The following is a 16,191-nucleotide window of genomic DNA, read 5'->3' on the forward strand; positions in this document are numbered from 1 at the left end:
TTACGCCGGCCGCGGCGCTTGACCTAACAGAAAGGGGGAACCCCGGGCCCTTTATCGTGCCGAGATATCTGCTTTCAGGGGTACGGGGACAGCGGGCTTGAGAGGGGAGCGCGTGGTGAGTGATGGGAGGCGTTGGAGCGCAGGACGGCGGCAGGCCCAGAGAGGTCTGTTGTCACCGGGAGATCAGGCTGCGTAATCTCAGGCTGTTTGTCTCGCGCGCCATGGCAGCCAATCTGGAAACACTCTAACTGAGAACCTCCCCGGGGTAGCAGGGGCGGCAGAGAGACACAGAGACAGACACGGGGAGGGAGAGGGAGAGGGAGAGGGAGAGAGGCAGAGAGGGAGAGGAAGAGGGGGAGAGAGAGAGAGAGGCGGAGAGAGAGAGAGAGAGAGAGAGAGAGAGAGAGAGAGAGACACACGGGGAGAGAGAGAGAGAGAGACACACGGGGAGAGAGAGAGAGAGACACACGGGGAGAGAGAGAGAGAGAGAGAGAGAGAGAGAGAGAGAGAGAGAGAGAGAGAGAGAGAGAGAGAGAGAGAGAGAGACACGGGGAGAGAGAGAGACACGGGGAGAGAGAGAGAGAGAGAGAGAGAGGTAGAGAGAGAGGGAGAGAGAGAGATGGACAGAGAGGGAGAGAGAGACAGAGAGTAAGAGAGAGACAGAGAGTAAGAGAGAACGAGAGAGAGACGCATGTCACGCTGTGACAAAGATCTACAGTAGAGGGCCTATTAAGAGCCTCGGGTGCGAAAATAAGAATTTTCTATCTAAATAAACAAGCTGTGGATGAAAAATATGAAAACCGCAGAAGTAGGAAGAATGTAAGAAAAATGAAAAAAAAAAAAAAGGAAGGAAAAGCTATTCTGAAATATATTTGGCAGTGCACGCGTATCGTTTACAGGTGCATTAGTGCCAATGGGGCCGCGGCTAACCAAAGCACCACCAGGCCTCTCCAGGGCAGCACCGGATCCCTCTCTGTAGAGGGCGTCCGAGGGAAGGCTGAGGGCTGTGTGACGGTGGCTGGAGGAAACATGTTGACAGCATGCCGTTGTCACACGACATGACAGCATCGCTTTCAGAGCGGCTTTTGCAATAAGTTGTTGCAGAGCAGATACTCATATCGTATTGGCACGTGCCAGGGCCCTGAGGTGTGTGAGTGTGTGAGTGCGAGCGCACACAAACACCCACAAACACCTCAGGGCGTGTGTGCGTCCAATCAGGACGTAATATCCTGTGTGCAGCGGTGGCTTAGTTTCAAGGTGCTGGCAATCACAGGGAGAACAGTACAGCGAGGCGCGTGTTTGCGCCACCATAATCCACACTCGCTCTGTTTAATAAACACGAGAAAGGAAGCCGCTCGACTGCGTTTCTGCCGGCCTTACGTTTTTTCGACAGAGAGGCGGCGGTGCCGGCGAAACGAGGAATCACAATCACAAAGTGAAACGAGACACAATGTTGCATTGGTGGGGGTGGGGTGGGGGGGGAGGGGGAAGATACGCAGGGTCAACTTTCATATCTCTACAATTGCCTCTGAAAGTATATTTGCTTTTTCCATTACGTTCCTTTGCTCTGTGTTTTCCGACTGCGTTTGTTGGAGTCGACACATCAAACGCTGGCGGGCCCGGAGCGGTGCGAGCGCTGGCGAGCTTCGGCGAGGGGCGCGCGGCGCGGAGCATTGTCTCACCGTGCAGTTATGCCGATTCGGGTAAACAAAAGTGCAAATTGTTTGAGGTTTTAATTAAAAATCTCGACAATCACTTTATCTGGAGTAACCCTATATAACCACATCTGTGGAGCAGATGGGCTGCGCTCCGGGAGTCTGGCCCTAGCCCCTCCGTTGTCTTATCCCCGTTTCTCTCCGGTCCTTAACCCCCCATCCCCCTATCCCCGTTTCATCTCTCCAACCCCCGCCCCCCCCCCCCAAAACGTGGTCGTCGGGATGCTCTGCCCACCTGATCCTGGTGTTCCTCTTGGGAGCGACTGGGCCTTAAACCATCATAGCCGGAGCCAAAGGCCAGAAGAGGCGTCCGACGTGTGTTGGTTTATGTTAGCATTAGCCGTAGCGAACGTGGAAACACTGAGGAAGCATCCTGGAGGCTAGCAGGTGTTGACATAGGGTCTCGGGTTGGGCGCTTATCGACATGGAAAAAAAAAAAAACTCTGACATTTGTAGCACTTGTACGTACACACATACACACACATGCAGGCATGGATGTGGACACGCACACAAAACTCACACTTGCACTCACACAGAGAAACATGTCCACATGGCCTCCACATACACATCCTCATCAAAGCCCGGGGTTCCAAGAGAAACACAAACATCTCACTTTACAGTTTACTGACAGTCCGTCTTGTTCTTGGCCCGCTGCGGCCATGCTAGCACGCGTACAAGGCCGGCGAGATGAAAGGGATACTACTGCAGCAGCGATACGGGCCCTCTCTCTCTCTCTCTGTGCCTGGCCCTCGAGCCCCGTCGCTGCAGCACAACCTGAGCAGGATGTGTTGGGGCCATCAGAGAGGGCACGGCGGAAACAGAGATCCAAACATGAGGGAGGAACAGGGGAGCAACAAACCGACAGAAAGGGAGAGGCCACTGATTGATTCGATTTGCAATACGGCCTCGCATCCCGTGACGATGATGGACTGGTTTAATGGAAATTAACAAACAAATATTTGCCGTAAAACCAAAAAAGAAACACAACCATGTGTTTAATGAAAGCGGATTTATATGACCCTCTGAACATCTGTCGAACAAAAACACATTCCTTCGCCAGCGTGCCGTTGTAATGGCCTTGTTTCTGACGTTACGGTGGGTTGAGATGAATATAGAAGTTTCTATTGTGGTTTTAAATGGAAAGAAGCGTCCTTGGACGAATTAACAAAGCAACCAGAGGAAGCAGATCGCCGTCTTTTAATGATACATGTCACTGGATCCAAACCCATGAGGTAAAACAGAAGTGGATCTCAGCCGAGAGGCGTAATTAAAAATGGCAGGTCACACCGTGGCCTGTCCTTGTGTCAGTTCAGAAGACATTTGGTTAGACTTTGGACCCTCGAGGGCCGTGAGCCCACTCTTAAATCTATTGGAAAGTTGAGCAAAAAAAATATGATCCAAACACGCATTAAGTAACGGACATGTGGTAAGCCGAACGACAAACAAACTTGCATTAAAATACCCTGGCGGACTGGGAAAACGAGATGAGGTCAGCGTGTTATTGGGGAAAGCGGTGGCTTGACCATTAACCGTGCGGTTAAGTTTGTGGAATGGGATCTTATTTTCAACAATAGTAAAACTAAAGGCTTTGTGTTTTCTACAGTGGGCTTAGGGAATGTTGAATTTTGTATCCTGTATATGGACTGGACAATAATGCTACAACAAAAAAAGCCTCCCAGACATTATTTTAACTAAAATGCAGGCCTGTAAACTCCAAGTCCCTGTGAATGTATGTGCATCGCGTAACACAAGGGACTAGGCCTTGCATATAACTATGAATCATTAGGCAGTTTGCCTACACAGGACCTTTATGTGTCCTTTGAAACCTTAAAATTATATTGTGTCATAAAACATCTAAAGTTGTCAATCCAACGGGAGTCCATATACATATAAGGCAACTAATAACTTGGGGTGCACTGCATTATTACAATCCATATTTCAAAGTCAACCAACAAGATACATATACGATGGTTCATCCATACAACTCACCTTCCATCCTGGAACCAGGCTTCATGTTCAGACTGGCCGTCATGGCCGACACCGACACCGTCACGCTGGGCTTCATGGCGTGGGATTCCGTCTCCATGGCAACCACGATCTGGCCAGTCCGGAGGGACACCTTGTGGAAGGGCACCACCGGGGCACGGAGGACGCTGCTCACCGTGCCCGCGGCGGAGGCCTGTTGGTGGGGGGTGGAGCGGGCAGTGCTGGGGGTTCTGGAGGGCGCTCTGGTGCTCTTGGTGGGGGACGAGAGAGGGGAAGGCGAGGAGGAGGAGGACAAGGAGGAGGAACAGGGGGCCTTGACCGAGCCCTCGGTAGCCCAGAAGTTGGGCAGGACCCTGGTCATGTAGGCCTTGGCCTGCTCCAGCTTAGCCAGCGTGGGGCTCACCTTCAGGGGCCGTGAGAGCTCCAGGTTGAGCTCAGCTGGGGAGGGAAGATGGATGGGGGAATAAAGAGAGAGCAGGAGGGGAGAAAGGTAGAAATGGAATAATGAAGTTAGGATGACTTAAGTTGACAATGTGTTCATAAATCGATGACAGAGGAGCTTATGGAACATGCTGACTCCCACACGTGGCTTTTTCCAAGTTCCACAGTATTACCGATGGTAATAAAGTAAAGGACCAATGTTAACTTATCACCATCCATCATATATAATAGATAGATCATAAAAGTTGCAGGTGACGCAAGTAACTTCATCCCTCAGATTTTTTTTTCCCCGGTCATACGAGGAAGTGGAAACTACCAGCAGTTGGCTCTGTCAAACCGGCACCACTGGAAATCCACAAGAGGATGCTCTGACAAGCACGGTGGGTGGAATTTTCAGGCTTCCAGGCTTTTTCTGAAAGCTCCAAATATTGACAGACTGGACAGTCCACATTAATCAAAAGGCATTTTAGACCTATGAATATTCAAATCCAATGAAAACAGATTGTGGTGTTTTCTCTAGAGTAGATCTGCAGGGTTCCTAAATTGGTGGTAAAACATTTAATAGGACTGGAAAGCCAGAGGAAAGCCAGTGGAAAGCCTTTGGGCAGCCGATCAGAAGCAACCTAACAAGACTTAAAGGTACAAAGAGGAAGCTATGGACAGACAGCGCTGTGCAGGGAGTACCGCAGTGCTAGCATCCTGCTTCCTGATAGGGATATTAAATATATATATTTCTATCCATGATAGGGATATTAATCTACGATCTGGTTCCTATGAAGGTCGTAACGACAGACTGTTAAAAACCTTTGTCAGGAAAAAGCCAGACCCTCGTAAACTACGACAGCTTGACTAAAATGAAGCGGAGGGAAAAGACAGGGAGAAAAAAAAGGCTGAACATAGCGTAGATCAGAAACCAGGCTTTTTATGACAAGCTTTTTCCAATTGGTTACCCTGGATAAACAGGAAATAAGTGATTGTAGTCAGAGACGGAGTACGGGCACAGCGGAGTTGTTGCACCCTGGCATGTGTGAGCCCTTTATAGCGCTGCAACATATGCAGCTCTGCCTGGGTACCACGTCTCATCCATCACACTTTGAAGTCCCCCCTGTCAATCAAAAAGGGGAGCGCTTTGCATGCAAGACTCCGCTGAAAAGAGCGCAGCTGCGGGAGCACTCGTCGCTCACAGAGGGAGCCTATCGTCACACACACGCACGCACGCGCGCGCGCACGCACGCACGCGCGGTTCCTTTCCGTCCGTTTTGCTGTGACCCTCTACCGTGACACGACTGAACAGCCGATTACGATCTCTCCTCCGTGCCAGCCGCATTAATCCCAGAATGCTTAGCCCTTCTCCCGTTTTATCTGCCTCCCTCCCCTCTTCTTTCGCTACTCCTTTTCTCCCTCTTCAAACTGCACTCCTACTAGGAGTCGGCCCGTCAAACACTCGGTTGGGATCTGCTGAGGCAGAGGCACCACAGAGCCTTACATCGCTTCCATGACCCCCGTTTTCCACTTGCTGGTGTAGCGGTGTTGGTGGTGGTGGTGATGGAGAATGGAGCAAGTGCAGCTGGTCTTCATGCTCTCATCAAGGAGCCTGTGTTTAGAGGGCTTTAAGAGCTTTAGTCCTATTCCCCAGCCCCCCCCCCCCCCCCCCCCCCCGCCCCTCGAACACCACCCAGACCATACCAACCCAAAAGCACCCTCCTTCCCATCTTCTCCCAGGTAGCAGAGCCGGGGGTCCGGTGCGCCCACACCCATACACGCGCACGCACACACAGCCAAACAAACAGACACACTCACAAAGAAACACACACACGAGCTCGTACAAACACATAGGTGCATGCACATGTACTCGCACACACACACCTCTTCTCCTAGCCCAAGGTAGGCTTTCCGGACCTAATCCGGTGGAAGTGCGGCGCGTGGATCAGGGGTTGGTGGGGAGAGGGGTTGTGTGTGCAGTGTGGAGTGTGTGCAGTGTGGCTTATCATTTCCAGTTGACTTATCAACGGGAAGCTCTCCAGTGCTGGAATTAATAACCTTCCACCCCCCCCCTCCCCCGCCCCCAGCCACTGACTTAACTCTGGTCTCTCTCTCCTTCCCCTCCCTCCTCCTCCAGCGATGCTAAAGCTGGTTCTGATCTCCTTGGACTAGCTGGGGTCAGGGTGGGGGATGGGGGGGGGGCGGGCTGGCTCTCGGTGTGGACCTAGAGTGCTGGTCCTGATTAGGGAGAGGGTGGGGGTTCTGTTGTATTCTCTCTCTGCATTCCCGGGCCTTCCATGACCTGCGCCGGGTTGTGCAACTTATTACCTGCTTAACATGTCAGAACCTGGACACACACAGACACACATACACAGTCACGCACACACACACAACTTTTTACCTGCTTAACCTGGCAGAACCCCGACACACTCACACTCACACAAACACAAATCTGACTACACAATTTACATATTTAACCCCTACTTGGGGAGAACGTTGTGCAGCCATACACTAATCCTTCCTTCAGGCAAGAGTGACGTTCGCTAGGAAACGTGTCTTTAATACTGACGAGGAATTCTGCGACTTTCCCTTTCTTCGTTGAATTCACTATACCCAGATATAATAATAACCTTAAAACAGCACTTGACAAGGATAAAAGCATTGTAATAATTAATCTCATGACACTTGACCGATAAAAGTGGCTGATAGGAAATGTATAATTCATTTTATAAAAGAATGTCTTTCAAATTATATTAGATTAGTTTCAACTTCATCCGCATTGAACAACTGCAAGTACCAGACAACCAAATGTAGTTAAGCATGTAACCATAAGTGCAATAATGCATTCATAAAATAAGGTAGGCAGTTTAACATTAATTTTCAATGACCAAGTTCAATCAGGTGCAGCAGTGCAGCACAGAAGCGGCACTAGTAGTCACCTGTTAAACAAAACAAATCCTGCCTCACCGGCTGATTTTACTGAATCTGCCAGCCCATAAACCGAAAATGACAGGGCGGATGGAGCATATCCGCATCGAAGCGGTCTGAACTGTCAGGGAACTCCCAACGCTGAGTCAAACAGGCAGACACAGTGGCCGCGCTGTCCCCAGCATGCCCTCCTCTTTCCCAGGCCCCATCTGTACGGTTTGCCCCCTCTCCTGGATCCCTAGAGCAGCCAACGGAGCGCATCGCCACTTCCCTCCCTTCCCCTATTCTTCTAGGTTTTTTTTACTCGTGTGGATCGGTGTCAAAGGATGAATCTTTCACAGGTCTCCAATAAAACAACAGCAGATCATTGTGCAGCCCAATTCACGTACATCCCAGTCAACCCCCCCGCCCCCCCCCCCCCCCCAAACCACTCCACCACTACCCGATCCCGGCTATCCTGTCCTGCATTAGCCTTCGCTGAGGACTGTACGCCTGTGTGCGTGTGTGTGTGTGTGTGTGTGTGTGTGTGTGTGTGTGTGTGTGTGTGTACTTGCGATACAGCCCTTATAATGATGTTTCCATGAGGTTTTAGTATCCAGGCCTTGTAGCGACAGAGAGAGGAAACCTTAAACCTCATAACAGCAGGAACAAAAAAACGAAAGAATACGGAGCGACACCAACTATTTACAAGCCATGACCGACTTATACGTCTGGCAGGCAAACCTACAAATTCGTATTTTGACGTGGTGGAACTATAACGTGAAACTAGCGATCTCTCTCCCCAACCACTGACTTAACTCTGTTCTATGGTCTCTCTCTCTCTCTCTCTCTCTCTCTCTCTCTCTTTCTTTTTAAGCACTAAACCATTCCCAGACTACATAGGATTACCTGCAACACCTACTAAAGTACCTCTCTAGCAGTGCGCTTTCAACGTGGCTCCACACAAGAGTCTCAGGTGGGCACGGGTTGTGGATGGAGGGGTTAAATAAAGAGGGGAGAGGATCACAAGAAACGGGAGTCGGCTCTATTTATTACCAGGCCTGGAATATCAAAGGGAGCCCTTTTCACGAATGGCAACATTTCACACTCAGAGACCCAGAGACACTGACACCCACACACGCATATATAAAGACACACACACACACACACACACACACACACACACACACACACACACACACACACACACACACACACACACACACACACACACACACACACACACACACACACACGGAGGGGACCAGTGTTATTATAACAAACCCTTTGGCTTCCAGAGCGGGATGAAGGGCTACCCTAACCTGTAGCTGGTGGGTCTGAGGAGAGGCGGGGGGGCAGGGTGCAGGGTGGAGTTGGAGGTGGGGTGGCAGGTTGGTGTTGGGGTTTGAATGCCTCTGAGGAACCTCTGTGGAGCGGGCCCTAATGTGAACAGGCTGCAGACAGGCCCCTCTCAGGTGTCAGCCTCCATTAGCACCGGGTGAGGCGGGGCTGACACACTCACACACACACGCAAGCACGCACACACGCACGCACACACACACACACACATTCAATATGCTTCTTATTTTGCTTATTGTAGAGAATAAAAATTTGGTCATTGTGTGACGCTGTCCCTGCTTTGAACCTGCATCAATGTATATTTTTCTGAGAGAGAGAGAGAGAGAGAGAGAGAGAGAGAGAGAGAGAGAGAGAGAGAGAGAGAGAGAGAGAGAGAGAGAGACAGAGAGAGAGAGAGAGAGAGAGAGAGAGAGAGAGACACACACACCATCACTGTTTTCTTTGACGCCCTGCATCGCTGCCTCCTCCTCCCCAGCGCCCTCCCGCCTGACTCTTGACACCGTGCTGCCAGTGTCAGACACAGGTGTCAATGCCTCAAATTACACGGGGCACCTACGCATCTGCCTGCCTGTGTGTGTGTCTTTACTGGTGTGTGTGTGTGTGTGTGTGTGTGTTGGTGGGTGGGTGGGTATGTGTGCGTCTGTGTTTTCCCAGAGTGCAGTCACGTCCTTGGGGTTATTTTCCCTATTCCTTTCCCAATGCCACGGGTCTAAATAACACAAAGGCCCCCCGGCAGGTGAGGCTGGTGTCGCGGGACTGGGTTCGGGGGGGGGGGGGGGGGGGAGGGTGAGGTGGCGGTGGGTTGAGTTCGGGGGGTGCCATCTGCCTCACATTAGCCCGTGGTTAGGGACGGTCGGCGGGGCCACGGCTTGTATACAGTAACTGACAACGTTTCTGCGCCGCCTTGCCGTTGACGGGATCCAGGGAACCCACAGGGTAATGCGTCCAATTTGTTCAGGCTAATCTATCACCTGCAGCGCTCGCCCCCGCCCCGCGCGGGGCTAAGTGGAGAGAGAAGGAGAGAGTGAGATAGAGACACAGAGAGGGGGAGAGAGAGAGAGAGAGAGAGTGAGAGAAAGAGGGGGAAAGAAGTAGAGGGATACAGAGGGCGAGGGAGAGGGAGACTTGGCCGCTCGCCTTCCGCAAGTGGGAGCGCTGACATCGCTGGAAGGGCTGGCTGACCCAGAAGGAGCTGGGGGAAGAACTTAGTCGCGGGAAAGAAAGTGAATGTGTGTGTGTGTGTAGGGGGGGAGAGACAGTATGTGGTGTGTGTGTGTGTGTGTGTGCGTGTGCATCTGCAGTTGATGGTCAAGCCTTGAGCCTGCGACCTTCCGGATGCTAAAACAACTGACATCTGCTAGCGTTCTAGCATGAACCGTAGGGAGGCTGCGGTGGGTTGATGTGTTTATACATCATGTATAGATCTACACGCATGCATGTGGGTATGTTCTTTTTTGGGGTGTTTGCATACATATATGTGCGTTGTGTATGTGTGTGTGTGTGTGTGCAGGGGTACATCTGTGTATTTGCATGCGTGTGTGTGTGTCTTTGTGTGTCTTTGCGTGTGCGTGGAGTGGTTAGTGAGTGACAGCTCAGTGTTAAGACCTCATCGAGTTTACAGCACACACACACACAAGCTGGGACGGCTTCCCAACGAGGCATCCTTGGGAAGGGCTTCTCTGATTGGTCTTGTTGTGCGCTCAGCGAGATGCTGTTCAAATTGTAAGCACATTGTTGTAAACACGCCACTGCGCTCTGCGCCTGGGCCGCGGTGAGGCCCGTCGAATGGGAAATGTGGTCAACTCCAACTAGAAGCCGCCCGCAAATAACACGTACTCCGTCGTCACATGGTGCACACATGCATGCACACAGGTGGCCACACCTCACATAACTAATTAGCATTTAATAACCGTTTCCATACCATTTCTGACACGGTGTCTGTGGAAATGATTGGCCATATTTCCAGGCCCTGGGGTTAGGGCAGTGTGAGCCTCTTCCCCAAGGCTGGTGAATAAACTTTGATCCTCCTGCCGTCTCCACCTCCACACTCTGTCGCCCCCGGATAGGAAAGACAATCCCCTCCAGGCAGGAGCCATCTAACGAGACAACAAGCTCACTGAGTCCATCTCAACTCCTCCTTCCTAAAGAGTAGTCGTGTGTGTGTGTGTGTGTCCATTTGTGTTGTTGACTGAGTGTATCTGTCTATCCATGTGTATCTTGGATTGTATGTGTGTCCCTGGGTGTATTCGTGTGTTCCTGTGTGTGTGGGTCCATGTGTGTGGTTGCCTGTGTGTGTCTGTCTGTATACGTGTGTGTGTCCTGGAGTGAGTGTGTCCCTGTGCTTGTCCCTGTGTATGTGTGTCCCTAGGTGTGTGTGTGTGTGTGTTCCTGTTTGTGTGTGTGTATATGTGCATGTATGTGTGTGTGTCTCTCTGAGTGAGGGTTTGTGTGTATACGTGCATGAGTGTATCCCTCTGAGTGAGTGAGTGAGCAAGTATGTAAGCGTGGGTGAGAAGGAATCAGTAGCATGTGTGGTCAATTCTAGATGTTTCCAACAGAGCCCGACCCAGGGCAACCACACACAGAGCCTGGCTCTTCTCTAAGCAGTGTGTGTGTGTGTGTGTGTGTGTGTGTGTGTGTGTGTGTGTGTTATCATGATTGAAGTCATCCTGCACACAGAAAAGGATAACTCTTAACAAGTTCAGGGTAAGCACCTGACTGTAATTGCACGGCGTCTCAGCTGCAAAACATCACAATCAGCTCGCAAGCAATTATCTTGAAGGGAAAAAAAGCTGATACAATATAATAACTTCATGAGTCATGTCAGCACTCCAGGACGTCTTGTGAACATCTTCCAAGATATACGAAGAACCAAGCGGCGAAACAAATAAATAAATACATACATAAACGCATAAAGGACCTTTTGAGTGCAATTTTGTAATCACCATTATCTGTGATTTCCCATGTCTGCGTTCATAGATGAACATGGTATATGTTGAACAGCAATCCTACTCCATTACTACATACTAGGAGATGTTGGCTGTTTGATTCAGGTTGATAGCATGTAGATAAACTCCCTGTGAGCACTTGGTAATCAATCTTTTCAGAAATGTTGGCGACAATCTTATCATCTTCGGTAAATAAAAATCATCATTCTTCAACTTTTAGTTTTTGAGACTGAACACAAATCTCTGGCACACATGCAGTTTGACAACGGAATCTCGGGCCAAAAGCACTTGAGAAAGAAAAGTGTTTTTCCTCGATCGTTTCTTGAGGTGACTTCCATGTTCCACTAATAGCGATATGTCTTTGGATGCTAACCAAACGTTGTGTGAATCATCAGAGCCAGGAGGCAGGCCGGTCCCCAGGGATCTGGGTAGGAAGTCGAAGGCGGGTGTGACGTAATGTGCTGTGTATGCTGTTTGCGTGTGTGTGTGTGTGTGTGTAGTACATGGTGGCTGTGGTGGTGGACAAAGTGTTGTATTGTGTTGTGTGATTTTAAATGGGCCGAGGAGCACCCACCCAAAGGGAAGGTGGGTGGAAAGGGGATGTGGGGTGGGGGGGGCGGCTGGGATGGTGGGTGGTGGAAAGGCCAAGCGTGGGTGCCATGGTTACACTCAAGCATCCCTCCCGGACCGGAGCATGTGTCTTAGAAGTCTTAAAGACTGGGCTTTGTGTGTGTCTGTGTGTGTGTGTGTGTGTGTGTGTGTGTGTGTGTGTGTGTGTGTGTGTGTGTGTGTGTGTGTGTGTGTGTGTGTGTGTGTAGATGTACAGCATTTTGTGTGTGTGTGTGTGTGTGTGTGTATGTGTGTGTGTGTCTGTGTGCGTGCGTGTGTGAAACAAAAGCAGATAGTGGAAAAACTGGATCCGACTAATTGTGTGTGAACGAGAGGAAGAGGTACCATATGTCTTCATTTGTGTGGAACCATAATAGTGTGAGTGTGAGTGAGTGTATGGGTTTGTGCACTTGTGTGGGTGCATATGTGTGCAACGAATATCCAGGGTGATGCATTAAGCTTTAATATAAATCACTGCCTCCACCTACACATAGGATCACACACAGGAACATATGCACACACACACACACACACACACACACACACACACACACACACACACACACACACACACACACACACACACGCTCCCAGATCCCATCCTAAATGCCCACTCACTCCCTGCATGAATGTATTCCGGAGAAGCTCTCCCGGGGCTGTGTAAACACAGCGGACCACACCACACAAGAGAGGGCCAGAGGCCGCTCATATGGATATCATATCATTCTTAAAATAGAGCTACCCTTCCCAGGAAGGGCCACTCCACAGGAGCTTAGTCCCCCTTATCCTGCTCCCACACACACACACAAACAGACACACACACATTACGTATATTTAGCTGGTGCTTTTGTCCAAGGCGACTTTACAATAATACGAACACAACAAGTGAATGGTGAGCCATTCAATTCATCAACAGGCTAACTGCTTCAGGTGCTATATTATAGAAACAAGAGATCCTCTCTATTTTTAATGGGCCATAATGTAGTGTGAACAGATATGTTTTCACACATAAACACACACGCACACACACATATATATATAGTCACAATCAAAGGAGTGAGTTATGGAAGTTTGACCCTGTTGAGGAAGCTCATGGCTTCACATATATACTTACATCATACAAACATCCTCCCTACAGTGCAGAGAAAAGCCCTTAGCGTTTTGGTCAGAGAGCCGGCATCTTTGTGTGTGTGCTAGTGCATGTGTGTGTGTGAGTGCTTGGGCCCCCCCGCTCACTGCCTCAGAGGATACCAGTCATTTCCCCGACATGGAGCAAGTGTGAAATGGCTTAATATGAGATCATGTGTGAAGTAATTGTCATACACTGTGTTGTAAGTGGATTTTGCGTCACATATGTGTGTGTGTGTCCTTGCGTCCATGTGTGTTTGTTGTACCTGGGCCGTTGAGGAAGTCTTTGATCTGCAGGAAGAGCAGAGGAGGAGGGATGCCGGTCCTGCAGTCTGTCTCGCCCGCTGCCGTCTGGAGCCACGTCACGGTGTAGTCTAGAGACTCAGGTAGACTCTTACCTGGGTCTGAGGAGAGAGGGAGAGAGAGGGAGAGGGAGAGGGAGAGGGAGAGAGAGAGAGAGAGAGAGAGAGAGAGAGAGAGAGAGAGAGAGAGAGAAGGAGAGAGAGAGAGAGAAGGAGAGAGAGATAGAGAGAGAGAGAGGGAGAGAGAGATGTTTGTTTTTATTTTATGTTTTTTATTACATATATTACATCCCCAGCAAAGATAAGATCACAATAGTTTCCTATCAACACAACACAACATTGTTTGTCAAGGAAATGTTCTTCTACACTACAGTATAGGATATCATCAGTTACAGAGCATATTATTTATTACAGCAGCAGAGATCGAAAGAGACAGAGACAGAGAGAGAGAGAGAGAGAGATGAGGAGAGAGAGAGAGAGAGAGAGAGAGAGAGAGAGAGAGAGAGAGAGAGAGAGAGAGAGAGAGAGAGAGAGAGACAGAGAGAGAGAGAGAGAGAGAGACAGAGAGAGAGAGAGAGACAGAGACAGAGAGAGAGAGAGACAGAGACAGAGCCAGAGAGAGAGAGACACACACTCTCACCAAGACACTTGTAGTGGGAGTTGACCCCGCGGAGCGCCACGTCAAACACGGACACCTCCATCCTCTGCTTGCGGTGGTGGCAGCTGATCAGGGCCGAGGGCTGCACCACCTGCAGGTGGAGCAGGGGCTCCAGCACCAGGTCCCCGGGGCCCCTGCGGCCGGGCTGCCTCACCACCGTCACCCCCAGGGCCTGGCGGGCCGAGGAGCGGCTGGGCCTGGGCAGGCCGTCCAGGGCCAGCAGGCCGGCTGGCGTGGGGGGCCGCGGGGACAGGGAGGGGTGACTGTTGCTGTTGAGCAGGTCCTCGGCGGTCAGGGCCGCCAGGGTGCCCTGGGCGGGGGCGGCGGCGGCGGGGCCGGGGCCTGGAGAGGAAGAGGAGGGCGGAGGAGAGTCCGGGGCGGTGGAGGACGGAGGCTGATGGGGGGTCGCGGCTAGGGTCTCAGGCAGGTTCAGGGCGCTCTTCCCGACCTGGGTAGGAGTAAATGAGTAGTTCTATGTAATATCGTGTATTGCTTGAGGTGATGGACAACATATATTTGTGTCAGAGCACACCACTACAAGCCTTTTCAAGACCGAGTTTATGAGCTGACTTTGAGTTGTATATTAAGATTGCTTTTTTATTTTCTTGACAAGTTATTCGATAGATGCATAGTAGATACAACCTTCTGTGGGCTATTATCGTTATTCCATCACTTCACATAACAGTGGAGGTAGCACTGGGAAAACAGTTGTTTGAAAAGTAATGAAGCTATAGGTTCCGTTCAGATAGGCTGCTACTGCATTAAAGACACCAATAGTTGGGCTGAGATATATTAACCATGCAACTGGTGTTCTGTCACTCAATCAAAGCTAGGGAAGGCAACTTTGGAGAAACAAACCAGAGTATACTAGATTTAACGTATCCAACCGGAAAAATCCCACCCATCCCTTTGGATCAGCCTCCAAAGCCACTCCTCCGAAGGACGTGATCAGCTTGCTAGCCTAAGCTATAGGCCTAGCTGTGTGGAAGACTGGTGAGGTCGAATCAAATGATATGGCGGTGTAGTAGAGGCCTGCGACTGCCACCGATTCCAGATGTTAAAAAATGTTGTCAGAGCATTTCATTAATGTTGCTGCCAGGTTGTAAAGAGAATTTAAACAAATGTGACCAAAAAATATTCTAAAATAAATCAACTACCCTAGCTTTAATGTAACAATCTACACAAATGTTTATCTGGGTAGTAATGCACACTGCTAATCAGAAGTAAATTGTTTGCAGCCTATAAGTTAACTTAAAAGCCTGAAGCAGAAAATAATTTGCCAAAAAAGGCGAGTGGAGTACTGCAGCCAACAATGGCTTCTGGGTGAGTGCCCAAAAAGTCTTTAAGCCCCTTCTCTGTCTTTACAGCACTTATATCAAGACCAGGCTCAAAATGGAACCTATTAGCCTCAAACTATAAAGAAAAGGGCATGTGAACAGTACATATGCTTTCACATTCAGAGGATAACAGCATCAATATGAGCCACTGACAGATTAAAGAGATTTTACATTGTGTTGTACTGTACAAGGTACTGTTAAAGTAAAGCATATTATACAAGAGGATATTCCAGCAATGCAGACTTTCATCACAGGGGGTTAACCTGACCTGGTATTTAGGCATCAAGTCTTTTATCATTGTCATCCGATTCAATTCTGAATCGTTATCGATATAACATGTTCTTTACATAACATCAACCACAACACGAGGGCCCACCATTGGTCAACAGTGTTCCATTCCCTGTAGAATTGTCTACCTTTTCTCCGGTCGGGTTCCTCCTCCGGTAGGGGGCGGGGCTTTGGGCGAGGCCGTGGGCGGGGTCCAGGCCGGAGCAGGCGTAGGTCATGAGGGACAGCTTGCTGGCGGTGAGGAAGACGTCAAAGGGGATGAAGCTGAGGTTCTTGGTGATGGTGGACTGGTGCGAGGGCCGGGCCAGGCGGTGGTGGCTGGCGCCGCTCTGCTGCTCGATCTGCACGATGCGGATGCGGGCGCTGTCGCTGCCGAAGCCGCTGTCCCGCCCCCCGGCCGCGCTGTGCCGGGAGGAGGAGGATGGTGGGGCTTCACCGCCGGGCCTTCCCGCCGCCGCCGCCGTCGTCTCCCCCGCCGCCGTGTCCCGCCCACCTCGCCGCTTCTGCTCCTTGCGACGCACCTGGGGGTGA

The 16,191-nt window shown here is 50.4% G+C and overlaps 1 protein-coding gene across 1 annotated transcript in view; it reads right to left on the reverse strand.

The window, feature by feature from the left end:
• The window catches only part of LOC130391752 (intermembrane lipid transfer protein VPS13B-like), a 61,914-nt gene that overhangs the window by 30,470 nt on the left and 15,253 nt on the right, over positions 1 to 16,191 (reverse strand). The window contains exons 3-6 of the mRNA XM_056602009.1: positions 15,789 to 16,181; positions 14,018 to 14,345; positions 13,342 to 13,479; positions 3,705 to 4,139 (exon numbers count right to left, since the gene is read on the reverse strand). Of these exons, the coding sequence (XP_056457984.1) occupies positions 3,705 to 4,139; positions 13,342 to 13,479; positions 14,018 to 14,345; positions 15,789 to 16,181 (1,294 nt within the window). The remainder of the gene's footprint in view (positions 1 to 3,704; positions 4,140 to 13,341; positions 13,480 to 14,017; positions 14,346 to 15,788; positions 16,182 to 16,191) is intronic.

Source organism: Gadus chalcogrammus, chromosome 11 (assembly GCF_026213295.1).
Source record: "Gadus chalcogrammus isolate NIFS_2021 chromosome 11, NIFS_Gcha_1.0, whole genome shotgun sequence".
In the NCBI taxonomy this organism is placed as follows: Eukaryota; Metazoa; Chordata; class Actinopteri; order Gadiformes; family Gadidae; genus Gadus; species Gadus chalcogrammus.